This window comes from Oncorhynchus keta, chromosome 34 (genome assembly GCF_023373465.1).
Source record: "Oncorhynchus keta strain PuntledgeMale-10-30-2019 chromosome 34, Oket_V2, whole genome shotgun sequence".
NCBI lineage: Eukaryota > Metazoa > Chordata > Actinopteri > Salmoniformes > Salmonidae > Oncorhynchus > Oncorhynchus keta.
The window spans coordinates 15435914-15454530 of record NC_068454.1 but is presented as its reverse complement, the minus strand read 5'-3'; the positions used below and the strand labels follow the sequence as shown (position 1 = coordinate 15454530).

At 44.9% G+C, this 18617-nt stretch overlaps 1 protein-coding gene across 1 annotated transcript in view; it reads right to left on the bottom strand.

The window, feature by feature from the left end:
• LOC118366607 (protein TFG) overlaps positions 1 to 17801 on the bottom strand; it is a 36909-nt gene extending 19108 nt beyond the window's left edge. Inside the window, 5 exon segments of the mRNA XM_052493226.1 lie at positions 4615 to 4776; positions 5330 to 5476; positions 15275 to 15358; positions 15921 to 16127; positions 17633 to 17801. Coding sequence (XP_052349186.1) covers positions 4615 to 4776; positions 5330 to 5476; positions 15275 to 15358; positions 15921 to 16104 — 577 coding nt within the window. The 5' untranslated portion in view covers positions 16105 to 16127; positions 17633 to 17801.
• Positions 17802 to 18617: the final 816 nt, after the last annotated feature.

Sequence of the window (18617 nt, the reverse complement as noted above, 5' to 3'; positions counted from 1 at the left end):
AGCTAACAGCAGTGAAGGAGAGAGAGAGAGAAACACATGGCACAGCTAACATCAGTGAAGGAGGGGAGAGAGAGAAACATGGCACAGCTAACAGCAGTGAAGGAGGAGAGAGAGAAACACATGGCACAGCTAACAGCAGTGAAGGAGGAGAGAGAGAGAAACACATGGCACAGCTAACAGCAGTGAAGGAGGAGAGAGAGAAACACATGGCACAGCTAACAGCAGTGAAGGAGGAGAGAGAGAAACACATGGCACAGCTAACAGCAGTGAAGGAGGGAGAGAGAGAAACACATGGCACAGCTAACAGCAGTGAAGGAGGAGAGAGAGAGAAACACATGGCACAGCTAACAGCAGTGAAGGAGAGAGAGAGAGAGAAACACATGGCACAGCTAACAGCAGTGAAGGAGGAGAGAGAGAAACACATGGCACAGCTAACAGCAGTGAAGGAGGGGAGAGAGAGAAACACATGGTACAGCTAACAGCAGTGAAGGAGGAGAGAGAGAAACACATGGCACAGCTAACAGCAGTGAAGGAGGGGAGAGAGAGAAACACATGGCACAGCTAACAGCAGTGAAGGAGGAGAGAGAGAGAGAAACACATGGCACAGCTAACAGCCGTGAAGGAGGAGAGAGAGAGAAACACATGGCACAGCTAACAGCAGTGAAGGAGGGAGAGAGAGAAACACATGGCACAGCTAACAGCAGTGAAGGAGGTGAGAGAGAAACACATGGCACAGCTAACAGCAGTGAAGGAGGGAGAGAGAGAAACACATGGCACAGCTAACAGCAGTGAAGGAGGAGAGAGAGAGAGAAACACATGGCACAGCTAACAGCAGTGAGGAGGAGAGAGAGAAACACATGGCACAGCTAAGAGCAGTGAAGGAGGCAGTGAGAGAGAGAGAAACACATGGCACAGCTAACAGCAGTGAAGGAGGAGAGAGAGAGAGAAACACATGGCACAGCTAACAGCAGTGAAGGAGGGAGAGAGAGAGAAACACATGGCACAGCTAAGAGCAGTGAAGGAGGGGAGAGAGAGAAACACATGGCACAGCTAACAGCAGTGAAGGAGGGGAGAGAGAGAACACATGGCACAGCTAACAGCAGTGAAGGAGGAGAGAGAGAAACACATGGCACAGCTAACAGCAGTGAAGGAGGGGAGAGAGAGAAACACATGGCACAGCTAACAGCAGTGAAGAAGGGGAGAGAGAGAAACACATGGCACAGCTAACAGCAGTGGAGGAGAGAGAGAGAAACACATGGCACAGCTAACAGCAGTGAAGGAGGAGAGAGAGAAACACATGGCACAGCTAACAGCAGTGAAGGAGAGAGAGAAACACATGGCACAGCTAACAGCAGTGAAGCACAGAGAGAGAGAGAGAAACACATGGCACAGCTAACAGCAGTGAAGGAGGAGAGAGAGAAACACACACATGGCACAGCTAACAGCAGTGAAGGAGAGAGAGAGAGAAACACATGGCACAGCTAACAGCAGTGAAGGAGGGAGAGAGAGAAACACATGGCACAGCTAACAGCAGTGAAGGAGGGGAGAGAGAGAAACACATGGCACAGCTAACAGCAGTGAAGGAGGAGAGAGAGAGAGAAACACATGGCACAGCTAACAGCAGTGAAGGAGAGAGAGAGAAACACATGGCACAGCTAACAGCAGTGAAGGAGGGAGAGAGAGAAACACATGGCACAGCTAACAGCAGTGAAGGAGGAGAGAGAGAGAGAAACACATGGCACAGCTAACAGCAGTGAAGGAGGGAGAGAGAAACACATGGCACAGCTAACAGCAGTGAAGGAGGAGAGAGAAAGAAACACATGGCACAGCTAACAGCAGTGAAGGAGGGGAGAGAGAGAGAAACACATGGCACAGCTAACAGCAGTGAAGGAGGGGAGAGAGAGAGAAACACATGGCACAGCTAACAGCAGTGAAGGAGGGGAGAGAGAGAGAAACACATGGCACAGCTAACAGCAGAGAAGGAGGGGAGAGAGAGAAACACATGGCACAGCTAACAGCAGTGAAGGAGGAGAGAGAGAGAAACACATGGCACAGCTAACAGCAGTGAAGGAGGAGAGAGAGAGAAACACATGGCACAGCTAACAGCAGTGAAGGAGGAGAGAGAGAGAGAAACACATGGCACAGCTAACAGCAGTGAAGGAGGGGAGAGAGAGAGAAACACATGGCACAGCTAACAGCAGTGAAGGAGGGGAGAGAGAAACATGGCAACACATGGCACAGCTAACAGCAGTGAAGGAGGGAGAGAGAGAAACACATGGCACAGCTAACAGCAGTGAAGGAGGAGAGAGAGAGAAACACATGGCACAGCTAACAGCAGTGAAGGAGAAGAGAGAGAGAAACACATGGCACAGCTAACAGCAGTGAAGAAGGGGAGAGAGAGAGAAACACATGGCACAGCTAACAGCAGTGAAGGAGTGAAGGAGAGAGAGAGAAACACATGGCACAGCTAACAGCAGTGAAGGAGGAGAGAGAGAAACACATGGCACAGCTAAGAGCAGTGAAGGAGGGAGAGAGAGAAACACATGGCACAGCTAACAGCAGTGAAGGAGGGGAGAGAGAGAAACACATGGCACAGCTAACAGCAGTGAAGGAGGGAGAGAGAGAGAAACACATGGCACAGCTAACAGCAGTGAAGGAGGGGAGAGAGAGAAACACATGGCACAGCTAACAGCAGTGAAGGAGGTGAGAGAGAGAAACACATGGCACAGCTAACAGCAGTGAAGGAGGAGAGAGAGAAACACATGGCACAGCTAAGAGCAGTGAAGGAGGAGAGAGAGAAACACATGGCACAGCTAAGAGCAGTGAAGGAGGAGGGGAGAGAGAGAAACACATGGCACAGCTAAGAGCAGTGAAGAAGGCGAGAGAGAGAAACGCATGGCACAGCTAACAGCAGTGAAGGAGGAGAGAGAGAGAAACACATTTACATTTACATTTAAGTCATTTAGCAGACGCTCTTATCCAGAGCGACTTACAAACACATGCCACAGCTAACAGCAGTGAAGGAGAGAGAGAAACACATGGCACAGCTAACAGCAGTGAAGGAGGGGAGAGAGAGAAACACATGGCACAACTAACAGCAGTGAAGGAGGAGAGAGAGAGAAACACATGGCACAGCTAACAGCAGTGAAGGAGGAGAGAGAGAGAAACACATGGCACAGCTAACAGCAGTGAAGGAGGGAGAGAGAGAAACACATGGCACAGCTAACAGCAGTGAAGGAGGAGAGAGAAACACATGGCACAGCTAAGAGCAGTGAAGGAGGGGAGAGAGAGAAACACATGGCACAGCTAAGAGCAGTGAAGGAGGAGAGAGAGAGAGAAACACATGGCACAGCTAACAGCAGTGAAGGAGGGGAGAGAGAGAGAAACACATGGCACAGCTAACAGCAGTGAAGGAGGAGAGAGAGAGAGAAACACATGGCACAGCTAACAGCAGTGAAGGAGGGGAGAGAGAGAGAAACACATGGCACAGCTAACAGCAGTGAAGGAGGAGAGAGAGAGAGAAACACATGGCACAGCTAACAGTACTGCACAAGGAGGTGAGAATGCTGAGGTGTAACAGAGAGCCCACCTCAGACCGGGACCACAACGGGACAGACAACCCAACTAACAGTCCCCGTCAGCTCCCCCATTAGCTCCCCTGACAACCCCCACACATCCACCGAGGGCACAAAAGCCAGAAATTGTGTTCCTCATTGACTCAACTTGCAAATCAATTCAAGAGAATAAACTTTTTCCCCAACGCACAAGTGGTTATCTCCACCCTGCTACCATGAAAATACTTCCACCCAGCCACCATACAGCCACCAGCCACCATACAGCAGGTGAATGACAGCATTTCCCAGGACTTTGCCTCAAAACCTAATGTCTACCTGGCCCACCACATCACCCTGGACTTTAACAGCCTTTACGACCAGGTCCACATCTACAAGGCAGCCATCCCAACTTCTGCCAGGACCCCGAAGGACGTCACCCTGAACCGCAGCACCTCACACAGGGGCAACAGAGCAGTGGACACCCCGTCCAGACCAACGAGACACCTCAAATCAAATCAAATTTATTTATATAGCACTTTATACATCAGCTGATATCTCAAAGTGCTGTACAGAAACCCAGCCTAAAACCCCAAACAGCAAGCAATGCAGGTGTAGAAGCACGGTGGCTAGGAAAAACTCCCTCATGGCCATGAGCAGAGCAACAGGCCCAACCACCACTAATTCTGGGCTCCAGAGTGGGCAGCGGTCTAAGGCACTAGATCTCAGTGTTAGAGTCACTAGAGACCCTGGTCCGACTCCAGGCTGTATCACAACCGGCCGTGATTGACCCAGCATCGTCCGGGTTAGTGTTTGGCAGGGGTAAGCAGTCAATGTAAATAAGAATTTGTTCTGAACTGACTTGCCTAGTTAAGTAAAATACAAAAATTGTGCACCCCCAATCCCCATCCTGCGACAAAGGGGGTATGTATCAGACGCTCAACAGAGAGAAAAGTGAGAAATCAAACAGAGTGGGGAGTGAGGGCAAGGTCAGTCAGAAGACTGCATAAAAAAATACAAACAGAAAGCAACAGAAAGTAATAGCAATGATGGGCGGCCTTACCTGGGACATGGTTCTCACTCAGGCCAAAGGCAGAGATGACGTTCTTGTTGACTTCGTCCTGCTTATTCAGGGGGTCGAAGGCCGACATGCTGGCCGCACTGACTGGGACCGGGGCCTGCTTCACCGCTGACACCACCCTCCCCTCACATACATCCACCGAGTCTGGAGGAGAGAGGAAGTGGATGGGAGGGGATGCATGTCAACACACCAATATACACACAATACATTGTCAAATACGCAAATAAGCAGAACGTTCCATTAGCTTTTATCATTGAAACATCAACTCATTACCCCAGATTAGTGGCATAAACATGCCAAAGGAAACACCTCGTAAAAACATTTTTTACACTTCTCTCCTTGGAAAAACAAATCCACCTGTTGCTGTCCACCACAAGTCAGCTAGCGAACAACATTGATGCAAAGCATGCTGTGAAAACGCCCCTGGCGTTAAACATAGCGCAGGTGTGGAAAGTGATTGGTCCACTGGTTTAGAAGCAATGGATGGTTTAGGAAAGAGGACCACCCTTTTCAGGGCTAAATAGTGAAGTTACAGAGAGGGTTTAGGAAGTAATAAAACCAACCAGCCTGTATCTGTGTGTACACTTCATAAAGTTATACAACAAATATGCATATCAGTAGATAATTACATGATTTAAAAACACACTTCACACTTGCAAAGACAGAGGTGTGTGTGTGTGTGTGTGTGTGCGCGTACCCCTGTCTAGTGCAGAGGCAGCCAGGCCAGGTTCTGAGGGGGGCTCCAGACATTCCAAGAGACCGTTGATTTTGTTCCTGAGCTCAATGAGCTCCTTACGCAGGTACTTTACCTGACAGGACTCCAGAGGTCTCGGCTGACCATTCACTGTGGGGGGAGAGAAGAGAACGAGGTGACCACATTAGAAATACATAGACTGAACAAAAATAAACGCAACATGTAAAGCATTTGAGCTGAAATAAAAGATCAGTGAAATTTTACATTTGCACAAAACGCTTATTTCTCTTAAATGTTGTGCACAAATCTCTCCTTTGCCAAGATATTCCATCCACCTGACAGGTGTGGCATGTGAAGAAGCTGAATAAACAGCATGATCATTACACAGGTGCCGTTGCGTTGGAGACACTAAGATGTGCAGTTGTCAAACACCACAATACCACCGATGTCTCAAGTTTGAAGGAAGTGTGCAATTGGCATGCTGACTGCAGGATTGTCCAACAGAGTAGTTGCCAGATAATTTAATGTTAATTTCTCTACCATAAACCGACCTCCATGTTGTGTAGAGCATGTATTCCCAAACTGGGGTAAGTGTAATGCCGTAGGGGGTAAGCCAAAGAAAAATGTGATCCACAATTTAAAAAAATATATACATACTCTACCGTTCACAAGTTTGGGGTCACTTAGAAATGTCCTTGTTTTTGAAAGCACATTTTTTGTCAATTAAAATAACATCAAATTGATCAGAGATGCAGTATAGACATTGTTAATGTTGTAAATGACTATTGTAGCTGGAAATGTCACATTTTTAATGGAATATCTACATAGGTGTACAGAGGCCCATTATCAGCAACCACCACTCCTATGTTCCAATGGCACGTTGTGCTAGCTAATCCAAGTTTATCATTTTAAGGGACAAGTACATTAGTGTCTACTTTGAGAAACAGATGTCTCAAGTCCTCAACTGGCAGCTTCATTAAATAGTACCCGCAAAACACCAGTCTCAACATCAACAGTGAAGAGGCGACTCCAGGATGCTGGCCTTCTCGTTGCAACTCTGCCAGCATCCTGGGGGTCACCTCTTCACTGTTGATGTTAAGACTGGTGTTTTGCAGGTACTTCATTTTTGGCCATTTTGAGCCTGTAATTGAACCTACAAATGCTGATGCTCCAGATACTCAATTAGATTAAAGGAGGCCAGTTATATTGCTTCTTCAATCAGCACAACAGTTTTCAGCTGTGCCAACATAATTGCAAAAGGCTTTTCTAATGAGCTTTTTAAAATGATACACTTGGATTAGCTAACACAACGTGCCATTGGAACACACGAGTGATTTTTGCTGATAATGGGCCTCTGTACACCTATGTAGATATTCCATCATTTTTAATTTACATTTTTATAAATCTGCTGTTTCCAGCTACAATAGTCATTTACAACATTAACAATGTCTACACTGTATTTCTGACAATTTGATGTCATTTTAATGGACTAATGGAAATTCCTAAGTGACCACAAACCTTTGAACGGTAGTGTAGGTAGAGTTAAAGTGACTATGCATCGATAAACAGAGTAGCAGCAGCGTAAAAGAGAGAGGGGGGGGATAATCCAAATAGTCTGGGTGGCCATTTGATTAGCTGTTCAGGAGTCTTATGGTTTGGGGGTAGAAGCTGTTAATCCTTTTGGACCTAGACGTGGCACTCCGGTAGCACTTGCCGTGATGTAGCCTATGACTAGGGTGGCTGGAGCCTCTGACACCACCTGGTAAGGAGGTCCTGGATGGCAGGAAGCTTGACCCCAGTTATGTACTGGGACGTATGCACTACCCTCTGTAGTACTTTGCGGTTGGAGGCCAAGCAGTTGCCATTCCAGGCAGTGATGCAACCAGTCAGTGTCATGACGTTGGCCTCTTTGGGTATAGCATCCCCAATCACCCCTCTCCCTGCCTCCCCCCTTGCCTCCTTCAACTAGGTTGCTGTGGTTAGAGGTCATAAACTCCTGAGAAGACCCTGCCACATGGCCACATAGTAGAGAGAGGGTAAACTTTCATAGAGGACAAAGGAAATCCTTCCACCTCACAGAACTTGAGGAACGAACAAATTCCATGTTCCGGAGAAAGTGTAAAAGATCGGTGAAGAATCCAGCTACGAACTGGTCCCTTTGTCACAACTTGGTGAGGGTCATGGGAGACGGTGTGGCCACATTATCATAACGCTGTTTATATAATAGCCTCAGATATGAGGTTTACATCTAATTGTTGTATAAGATGAATGAGTGAGGATGATATTGTCTGTATAATATGATTGTGGACTGTTGAATGAAGAAAAATACAATTCCCTTTTGATTTGAACTAAATCAGAGGACCGCCCCTAAGCCCAGTTAGGGTCAGGCCTCCTGGGACAGCCCCTTTTCTGCAATTCTGAATAAAACCCAATTGAGAAATTATCAGCAGACCGAGCTTACCTCAATTACGAGATGGCTAAAGGTTGCAGACCATGATTCTCTCAATCAAGGGAGGACAAAAAGGTTGCAGACCATTGCTGAATCTTTTAACCATACCACGTGGTTAGACTCTTAGACTATCGATACCGACAGAATGGGAACAAGTCTTTGATATTAATTACTAGTCTGCAGCTAGGAATTCGGTATCATTGAACGCGAAGAACGACAACCGCCGAAACATCCATCTCTAACGAATGTCACTCTGAACTATCCCCTCTAACCACAATCGAGAGAGAGTGAGAGAGACTTACAATTCCACAGAAGAAATTAACTTTTCACCAGCGGTCAAGACGACACACTGAGCGTAAATATATATATTGATTGCAATTGTTCCCGAATGAGTGAGCGTTCATGTGTAAAGGAATAGCATTTCAATTCTTATAATTATTAACTCTGTAGTGACTTCTTAGTCGACCACCACTTCCCCTTTTTGTCTAACAAGCCGCAATGCCGGTTTAGCCAACTAGGGCACATCCTCCTATCATTACATTTACCTTGTTTGTTTACGCATTTCTGTGAATTACTTAGTAATGAATAAATGATTTAAGACAATTGATGTATGGATGACTCAGTGAAGACTGGGTTCGTGCAGATAACCAACAATTTGGAATGAGACTAACGTGAGGTAAAATAAATAATTCATTAATTTGAAGACTAATTGATCAGATAAAATATATGAAAAGTTATTTTAGGAAATTATAACTTTGTAATCTGAATATTTTTCCTTGGTGCCCCGACTTCCTAGTTAATTAGTTACGTGATTAATCAGTTGATCGCGTAATAACTAATTAAAACTATAAGTCTTCAGTTAATGATAATAAAGAACTGAGGATCAAAGGCAAATCTTTTCAGCCTCCTGAGGGGGAATATGCTTTGTTGTTCCCTCTTCACGACTGTATTGGTGTGCTTGGACAATGTTAGTTTGTTGGTGATGTGGACACAGAGGAACTTGAAGCTCTCAACCTGCTCCACTACAGCCCCGTCGATGAGAATGGGGGAGTGCTCAGCCCTCATTTTCCTGTAGTCCACAATCATCCCCTTTGTCTTGATCACGTTGAGGGAGAGGTTGTTGTCCTGGCACCACACGGTCAGGTCTCTGACCTCCCTATCGATTCTCTCATCTTTTTTTCCATCCGCAAAGCAATCAAACAAGCTAAGTGTCCGTATAGAGACAAAGTAGAGTCGCAATTCAACGGCTCAGACACAAGAGGTATGTGGCAGGGTCTACAGTCAATCACGGATTACAAGAAGAAAACCAGCCCCGTCGCAGACCAGGATGTCTTACTCCCAGACAGACTAAATCACTTTTTTGGCCGCTTTGAGGACAATACAGTGCCACTGACACGGCCTGCTACCAAAACCTGCGGACTCTTTCACTGCAGCCGACGTGAGTAAAACATTTAAACGTGTTAACCTTCGCAAGGCTGCAGACCCAGACGGCATCCCCAGCTGCGTCCTCAGAGCATGAGCAGACCAGCTGGCTGGTGTGTTTACGGACATATTCAATCAATCCTTATCCCAGTCTGCTGTTCCCACATGCTTCAAGAGGGCCACCATTGTTCCTGTTCCCAAGAAAGCTACGGTAACTGAGCTAAACGACTACCCTCCCGTAGCACTCACTTCCATCATCATGAAGTGCTTTGAGAGACTAGTCAAGGACCATATCACATCCACCCTACCTGACACCCTAGAACCACTACAGCTCAGCATTCAACACCATAGTACCCTCCAAACTCGTCATCAAGCTCAAGACCCTGGGTCTCGACCCCGCCCTGTGCAACTGGGTACTGGACTTCCTGACGGGCCGCCCCCAGGTGGTGAGGGTAGGTAACAACATCTCCTCCCCGCTGATCCTCAACACTGGGGCCCCACAAGGGTGCGTTCTGAACCCTCTCCTGTACACCCTGTTAACCCACGACTGAGTGGCCATGCACGCCTCCAACTCAATCATCAAGTTTGCGGATGACACTACAGTGGTACGCTTGATTACCAACAACGACGAGACGGCCTACAGGGAGGAGGTGAGGGCCCTCGGAGTGTGGTGTCAGGAAAATAACCTCACACTCAACGTCAACAAAACAAAGGAGATGATTGTGGACTTCAGGAAACAGCAGAGGGAGCATCCCCCTATCCACATCGACGGGACAGTAGTGGAGAGGGTAGTAAGTTAAGTTCCTCGGCGTACACATCACGGACAAACTGAATTGGTCCACCCACACAGACAGCGTTGTGAAGAACGCGCAGCCTCAGGAGGCTGGTTGAAATTTGGCTTGTCACCAAAAGCACACAAACTTCTACAGATGCACAATCGAGATCATCCTGTCAGGCTGTATCACCGCCTGGTACAGCAACTGCTCCGCCCACAACCGTAAGGCTCTCCAGAGGGTAGTGAGGTCTGCACAACGCATCACCGGGGGCAAACTACCTGCCCTCCAGGACACCTACACCACCCGATGTCACAGGAAGTCCATAAAGATCATCAAGTACAACAACCACCCGAGCCACTGCCTGTTCACCCCGCTATCATCCAGAAGGCGAGGTCAGTACAGGTGCATCAAAGCAGGGAACGAAAGACTGAAAAACAGCTTATCTCTCAAGGCCATCAGACTGTTAAACAGCCACCACTAACATTGAGTGGCTGCTGCCAACATACTGACTCAAATCCAGCTCACTTTAATAATGGAAATTGATGGAAATGTTTTTATCACTAGCCACTTTAAACAAGGCTACTTAATATAATGTTTATATACCCTACATTACTCATCTCATATCTATATACTGTACTCGATACCATCTACTGCATCTTGCCTATGCAGTTCTGTAAAATCACTCATTCAAATATCTTTATGTACATATTCTTTATCCCTTTACACTTGTGTGTATAAGGTAGTAGTTGTGGAATTGCTAGGTTAAATGACTTGTTAGATATTACTGCATGGTCGGAACTAGAAGCATAAGCATTTCGCTACACTCGCATTAACATCTGCTAACCATGTGTATGTGACAAATACAATTTGATTTGTTTAGTGTATTTCCCACAGATCACTCGGACCCATAAACAATTTAAAAACAAATAAAATATTGATAAACTCCCCTTCAAGTTAGGCCAAATAACACAGTAGGCAATCACAGCAGCAAGATTTGTGGCACGTTGCCATTGAATTGAGAGACAAAGAGAGAGAGACAGACAGCGAGAGAGGGAGAGAGAGAGAAAGAAAGCTAGGGAGGGGATATATTGGGGGAAGAGTGAGAAGAGTACGAGACAAAATCAGTGTGAGACAATATAACATTATTACAGTTCAAATATATAGTGGTATGGAACTTCACAATGGTAAGGGTGAGGATCACCTCTTCAATCTCTCTCCATCCACCCTGCAGCCTCCCAGAGCTATAGGCTAGAGTGATCTGTACCAGACAGTCCTTCTGATCACTATAACATGAGTCCAGTACATTTATGTTGGTCCTGTGTGAATGCAGAGGAGTGTGAACAATTTGTGTCATGAACAGAGCTTCTGCCCATAGAAATAGGCGCAGGAGAAAGATGTTCCCCAATGCTGGAGAGGGAGCCGGAGTGAAAAAGTTTGGGAACCTTGTATCATCTCAATGAGTCCCAGTCTTACAGGCTGCCATAGCACAACGCAATCCTCATCAGCACTGGAATGAATCAATAGATAGAGATTATAGGGGCACAGAGGAGAGGGAGAGTATGCCCATCAATGGGTACAAAAAGAGCAGGGAGATGAGCAGTCCCACAGTACTCTGACTTGACACAGAAACCACATGACTGAAACCACAAAGCGACACTAAGGCTGTGGCTCTGGCTAGAAGTAGTGTATTCAATGGGGAACTGGCTAGAAGTAGTGTATTCAATGGGGAACAGGGAGTCATTTGAGATGTAATCAACACTCAACTCCTGGACCACAACTAGTACAGACAGATGAGCATAGTTCTACACTACAGGAAGCCCAACAAATAAAGCTCAGTTGAAATGCATGATGGGAGCTTTGGACACATGGTATATGTGACTGTAGTATATGACATACAAGGGCATTCTACAGACAGAATTCCAGATTCCTGAGTGAGCAGAGACCCAGCGGGTCAGAAAAAAGGCCCTGGATGGAGACGGACCGTCGGGATGAATCATACTCTTCCCTCCTGCTCCCAATGCCTGTACACATGTCTGGGAATATCGACTACACGTGAGGTCACGGCTGGCGGCACGTGCTGGCGCTCCAGGCCTCGGCACTAACGTCTCGGGATGGAGTCAAATATCCCCTAAACATTTACTTTCTGCCGCTCCCTCTCTAATAATAGCAGGGATAGTTCAGGGACACTGGGTTGTAATTGGGAACAGAGCACAGGATATTACATCATGGGGCCTGCTGGCATTGGAGATGAGAGGGAGAGGTGTGTTTGTGTAAATAGTTACGCATATCTGACATTTCTGCACTATGAAACAAAGGTGGAAGCATAACACATGGCCAGAGTACAATACTGTGACATGGACACGGACACAGGGACACGGACACAGGGACACGAGGACACGCGGACACAGGGACACGCGGACACAGGGACACACGGACACAGGGACACACTGACACAGGGACACACTGACACAGGGACACGAGGACACGCGGACACGCGGACACAGGGACACGGACACGCTGACACAGGGACACGCGGACACACGGACACAGGGACACACGGACACGCGGACACACGGACACGCGGACACAGGGACACGGACACACGGACACAGGGACACGCTGACACAGGGACACGGACACGCTGACACAGGGACACGGGACACACGGACACAGGGACACGGACACGGACACAGGGACACGCGGACACAGGGACACGGACACGCGGACACAGGGACACACGGACACACGGACACAGGGACACGGACACGCGGACACGCGGACACAGGGACACGCGGACACAGGGACACGCGGACACAGGGACACGCGGACACAGGGACACGCGGACACAGGGACACGCGGACACAGGGACACGCGGACACAGGGACATGCGGACACACGGACACGCGGACACACGGACATACGGACACACACAGGGACGTCTCTGGCACTGGCAGAAGATCAGAAGGCATTATGATGACTAGGCCAAAAGCAGACAAAACCAGACATAAGTCCTCGTCGTCCATCTGCCATCCTTTGCAGAGCACACTCTTAAAACTCTCTGAAAAGGGCTTGACAACATGGATCCCGAGATGGAGCTCAACTCCTGAGAGACATGTGAAAAGTATTACAAAAATTATAATAACTTTCAAGTATAGCTTGGTGCCTCTACTAACCAACCAGCATAGGAACACTGCCTTTGGGACGATAGTGGCAGGAGAGAAAAACAAAGTGTCAAGGGGTACGAATTAGGAGTTCAATGTCAAGGTCTTCTTGGATCCAAAAATTGAGATCCGAACCATTACATTTCTACCCAACCAACAGGATCCAGTATTTTGGGGGTAAAATCAATATCCGATCCAGTTCGGATACGTGGTGGACTAGATGTGACAACATGTCCAACCTGAGAGAGAATTTGTTCCAAATCCGACTTAAACTGATAAGAAACATTATTTTTTAGCTTTACTGCCATGCAAGGTGGTTTTATTTGGCCTCAAACGTTTTTTGAGAAAAACAAATATATTTTTATTTTATCATTTTCATTGCTGGACATAAGACTGTATAAATACCAGGATATCATCCCCAAGTGATTTGAATTTTGGAAATCTGTTAAAATATTAGGATTTTTATTTGGTGATTTTAGGATGCTAGCAAGTGTTATAGCCTAACAAAATATGTCGTTCTACAACTCAGGTCTAACTCATATAATAGCCTAATATTTTTTGTTCTAAATTAAATGGAGATATAGCCTTTAGGCCCGCAGAATCAGTCTGGTTTTGGATATGGGTTTGATCGAAAAGTAATCCATGCCACGGCTGTGTAGTCCTACTGTCCTGAGAGTTGAAGAGACAAGTTGTCCTGATATTTCTTATTCCTATCCATGCATTACACAATCAAATCGGCAGCCTTCCAACATTAGAAATACAATATTTCTGCAGATAAGCCTACGGCAATGAGTCTAACGCACAGTCTAACGCACACATGCAAACATGAACAGATTAACGAATGTGTAAATAACTCTGCATTATATAGCTTATTTATTTTGAACGAAAGCCACAAATCTAGAGCATAAATGAGCCACTCCTCTTTATGCTGACAAATATCACACTTGACTCGAGACATTCAACATTAGTTCAACTGTTATTTGAACACACAACTGTCTAGGTAAGCCCCGTCTAAGCCTGGGGTGCGGAAGTGACATCAGCAGATGCGGTGGACTGAGACGGATCCAATGCAAAAAAATAAACAATGTCTAGCTGAAACTGACATTTTTATGCAGATATTATTATGCTAATGAGAGTTCCACCGGGGCACAGACATTGACTCTAGGGGGTTTTAAACAGAGGAAATAGCCACATTAAATAGCAAAAGCCTACTAAATAGGCCAAGCTTTAAAAAATAAATGAAATACCCTAAATAAAGTAGTAAATTGAATAAATAAATCTAATTAAATAGCTCAGGTCTTGACAATATGGGCAACCCTTTTCCCCTTCATATCCACAATGTACATAAATGAGGGTATACAGATGACTGTTTTTTCCTCCCTCTACGGTCTTTCATTCAGTTTCTTCTTCACGTCAGCAAAGAACGACTGACTGAATGTTTCAGAAACTCACTTTATATAGTCTAGGTGCTATCACTCTTTTCCACTGCTGCGTCCTCCTCTCTCACAACAAGTAGGCTATTTTACCCCACATCACATAAATGGCTTGGTTTAATAAAGCAAATTTGCCTTTTTGTCACAAAATGACACATCTGATTTGATGAAAATGGACCCCCCCTGACAGTCATTCAGCCCAAATATAACATTTAAAATGTATGAAATGTTGTTTAGGAACTAAACTCTTCAAATTTAATTTGGGATCCGGTCAGTATTTCACATATTTTCACAAAGATCCGAGGCCACCGAGTGGGATCCTACCCGGGATCCGAGGGTTAACTACAAAATGTGACTGGGTCGGATCTTGGGTAATCAAGTTCAGGTAGATCTATGAAGACCTCATGTTCAATGTCAAATGATGTGACCAGACTGCCTCCCTGTGGCATGTTCCTGGAAATGAACCTTAACTTTTGGAGAGAGGGTGCTGTTGGAATGGAACAGTCAGAATGTGCATTCAAGAGGATACAAAGGAAATAAGTTCTATATAGTACAGTACCATAACAAAGACTAGAAAAACAGAATGAGCCTACGGGAAATATCAAGTTGTTTTGATTATTCAAGGATGGGCGTGCTTGGCACAGCAGCACGTAGGCCTATAGTAAAAAAGGAAGGGATGGTTATGTATGTGTATGATAATATCTTACCGAACAGAGTGAGTTTGAGGATCCTACTGCACTGGATGGCGAAAGACAGGTCTGAGCTGTCAAAAATAGTAATGAGGTCATCGTCTACAGGAAGAGAAGAGAGCAGGGAAAATCATTCAGAACCCAAATCAGAATGAGGCCACGTTCCAATACTTTCACAATGAATCCTTATTTCCTAAGATAATGACTATTGTGAAATGACTGAATTGGTGAAAGCTGTGAGGTAGAAACCCACACATTAACATATTCTCTTACTTCCAATAATAACTCTAAAAAAGGAGAGGATGCATTCTCAAGTGTATGGAAGAGAACATCCGTTTCCATTACCAGCAGGGAGCAGCTAAATGTTGAGGCATCAGATGGCATCTAGCTAGCGCAACGGAGTTAAGAACGTAAACTTATTTCACAGCTATCTTAAAATGTTGCGGATGGAGCCATCCAAATTGGTACCTTTTGTATGGTTCTATCAGTTTACACGTTGTCAAGGAGGGCTGTCATTTGTGTTGCTAAGCAGAGGATCACTGGTTTGAGCCCAGTATGGGGCAGTCGGACAGTGGAGGAAGCAAAGTAGTTAGCAGCACACTGACTACCAGTATTGTGATAACCCTTCTTATTCCAGAACGGCCCAGTCCCCTTCCATGCTTACCCTCGTCCTTGTATTTGATTGTGACCTCATCGTTGCTCTGCAGCTTCCCCCTGAAGACACGCTGCATCATCAGCACCAGCTCGTCATAGGTGATGTCCTCATTGTGGATGGGGATGCGTCTGATGTCATCGCCCAGCTGGGCCTTAATGATCAGCTTGCCGCTCAGGTCCAGTTGTCCGTTCATGGTACAGTCTACTGCTCCCACCTCTGGAGGGGACATCACAACAGGAAGGAGATGGAACATTACACAGGAATCATGTAGGTTTCTATAGGAACAAACTCTGTTCATGACAAACTGTTCACACCACTCTTGTTGGTGAAGAGAATTGTGCAGGTTTAAAGCTCATTTCCTGCAATTCTAGATATTTTGTCATGCGTCCCCCCCACCCCAGTTTGGGAACCACTGCTATAGATGATTAGTGACCAACAAACAACCATTGAAAAACAGATCAGCACCATCAGTTAAAACATCCTTCAGATACAAAGTGTTTGGACCATGGGAAAATGGAAGAATCCAATTGGATTCACTCATCTTTACCTTTGCATGACATAGAATGCACTACAGCTGGTCAGTGGTCACTGCCCTCTAGGAAGCACTTTACTATATAGTACACAGTTCTGCTTCAAAAGTTTAAAAAATAAAAAATAAAAAAAATGCCAGGATGAGCTGGCAGGCCGGTTCTTATGCATCACCACAAAGAGACTTGGGCCTATATAGGCCAAGTACTAACTTGAATTGAAAGAGTGAGTTTGTAGAATGTGTTGAGTGGATCATGATTCATGACACACAACTGGTTAATATCATCAGAATAATATAAGCACTAGCTGAACTGATTAGTTTATGATGAACAATCCCTTCCCTATCCAGTCCACACCCAGATAGGCCTTTTATCAAAAAACAATTACAATATATAGATTCAATCACGTCAAATAAAACTACTTTAATTGATCTTGATTTTAATTTGTTGGTCTGGCCTTTGGCTAGCAAACAAGCTAGCTAAATTAGCTACCAACAAAAGGTGTCCGTCTAGATAGTTCGCATAATATAGCAAGTTATGACACCCATCTCAATTTAACATAAGGCTTGTACAGAAGTCATTCCATTAACTTGCTGACTAATGAAACGACGAGGTTCGGGATTACAGCTTGTCATTTTATTTGCAGTAATTAATGACATGATAGCTAACGTTACCGAGCGTGGTAATTTGACAGCTCGTTAGTTTGCTGTTATGCCAATAACTAACTCTGGCTCAAAATCTGTTGCACTGGTTATATTGTTAGTTAACATAACTAGATAATTGTATTGTTGTTAGAGGTGTCAAAACAAATGTAACTCGCTAACTGGCTAGTAAGAAAGCCAAGTTGGATCATTACATAGCCAATTTTCCTGTAACTGACAGGATGTAGAACCATGCCAAATACAGACCAACTCAAAACTCCCATTTATAGTTAGAATGTTGACTTCCTGCAAAATAATTCACAGTTTAGCATCAGAGAATGAAACGTAGATTTAATTTAATACAAAAAACAATATCATTGCACCGATAACATGATGTATACAATTTGAGAGAGGTCTTTGAGAAAATAAAACAAATGTGACTTTAAAAACATAACAAACCCGATGCTAGTATCATTCGTTAGGTTGAAATGCTAACTGTGATCCAGGTTGTCAATATTAGCCATATCGAAACATACAGCTATATGTATCCCACCTGTAATTGGACGACTTAATCCCACTGTTATGTCGGTATTTCTCTCAGGACCTTGTCAGCCAAAATCTTTAACCAGGGCTGGCAAACACAGAATCCTAGCCTCACATGAGGAAGTCTGCCCGCTGGTCGACGTAAACCTGTACGTGGCATACAGCGGAGCGCGCAGTAGTGACTCAACTATTTGACGTATTTTTTTCTGCGTAGGAACAGTGGTGGAAAAAGTACCCAAATTTCATACTTGAGTAAAAGTAAAGATACCTTAATAGAAAATGACTCAAGTGAAAGTCATCCAGTAAAATACTACTTGAGTAAAAGGCTAAAGTATTTGGTTTGAATTACACACAACTGTCAAAAGTAAATATAATTGCTAAAATGTACTTAAGTATGAAAAGTAAAAGTACAAGTGTAAATAATTTCAAATTCCTTACATTAAGCAATCCAGACAGCATCATTGTCTTATTTTAATTTACGGATAGCCAGGGGCACGCTCCACCACTAAGTGTGTGAATTTGCTCATTTTCCTGTCCAGCTAAGCATTAAAATGTAAAGAGTACTTTAGGGTGTCAAGGAAAATGTATGGTGTAAAAAGTAAATATTTTTCTTTAGGAATGTAGTGAAGTAAAACAACTTAAGTAGTACTTTCAAGTATTTTTTACTAAAGTACTTTACAACACTGCATAGGAGCAGGTTGAGAAATTGAGTTATATATGAAGTATGTGACTCTGTGTGATGTGGTTTCCTCTATACTAATATAATAATAATAATATATGCCATTTAGCTGACGCTTTTATCCAAAGCGACTTACAGTCATGTGTGCATACATTCTACGTATGGGTGGTCCCGGGAATCGAACCCACTACCCTGGCGTTACAAGCGCCATGCTCTACCAACTGAGCCACAGAATGACTTTTACTAGACATGTTTTGCTTAATTTCAAAGGTTACTGTGACACATAAGTGATTATATGGTGAAAGCAACTGTGATG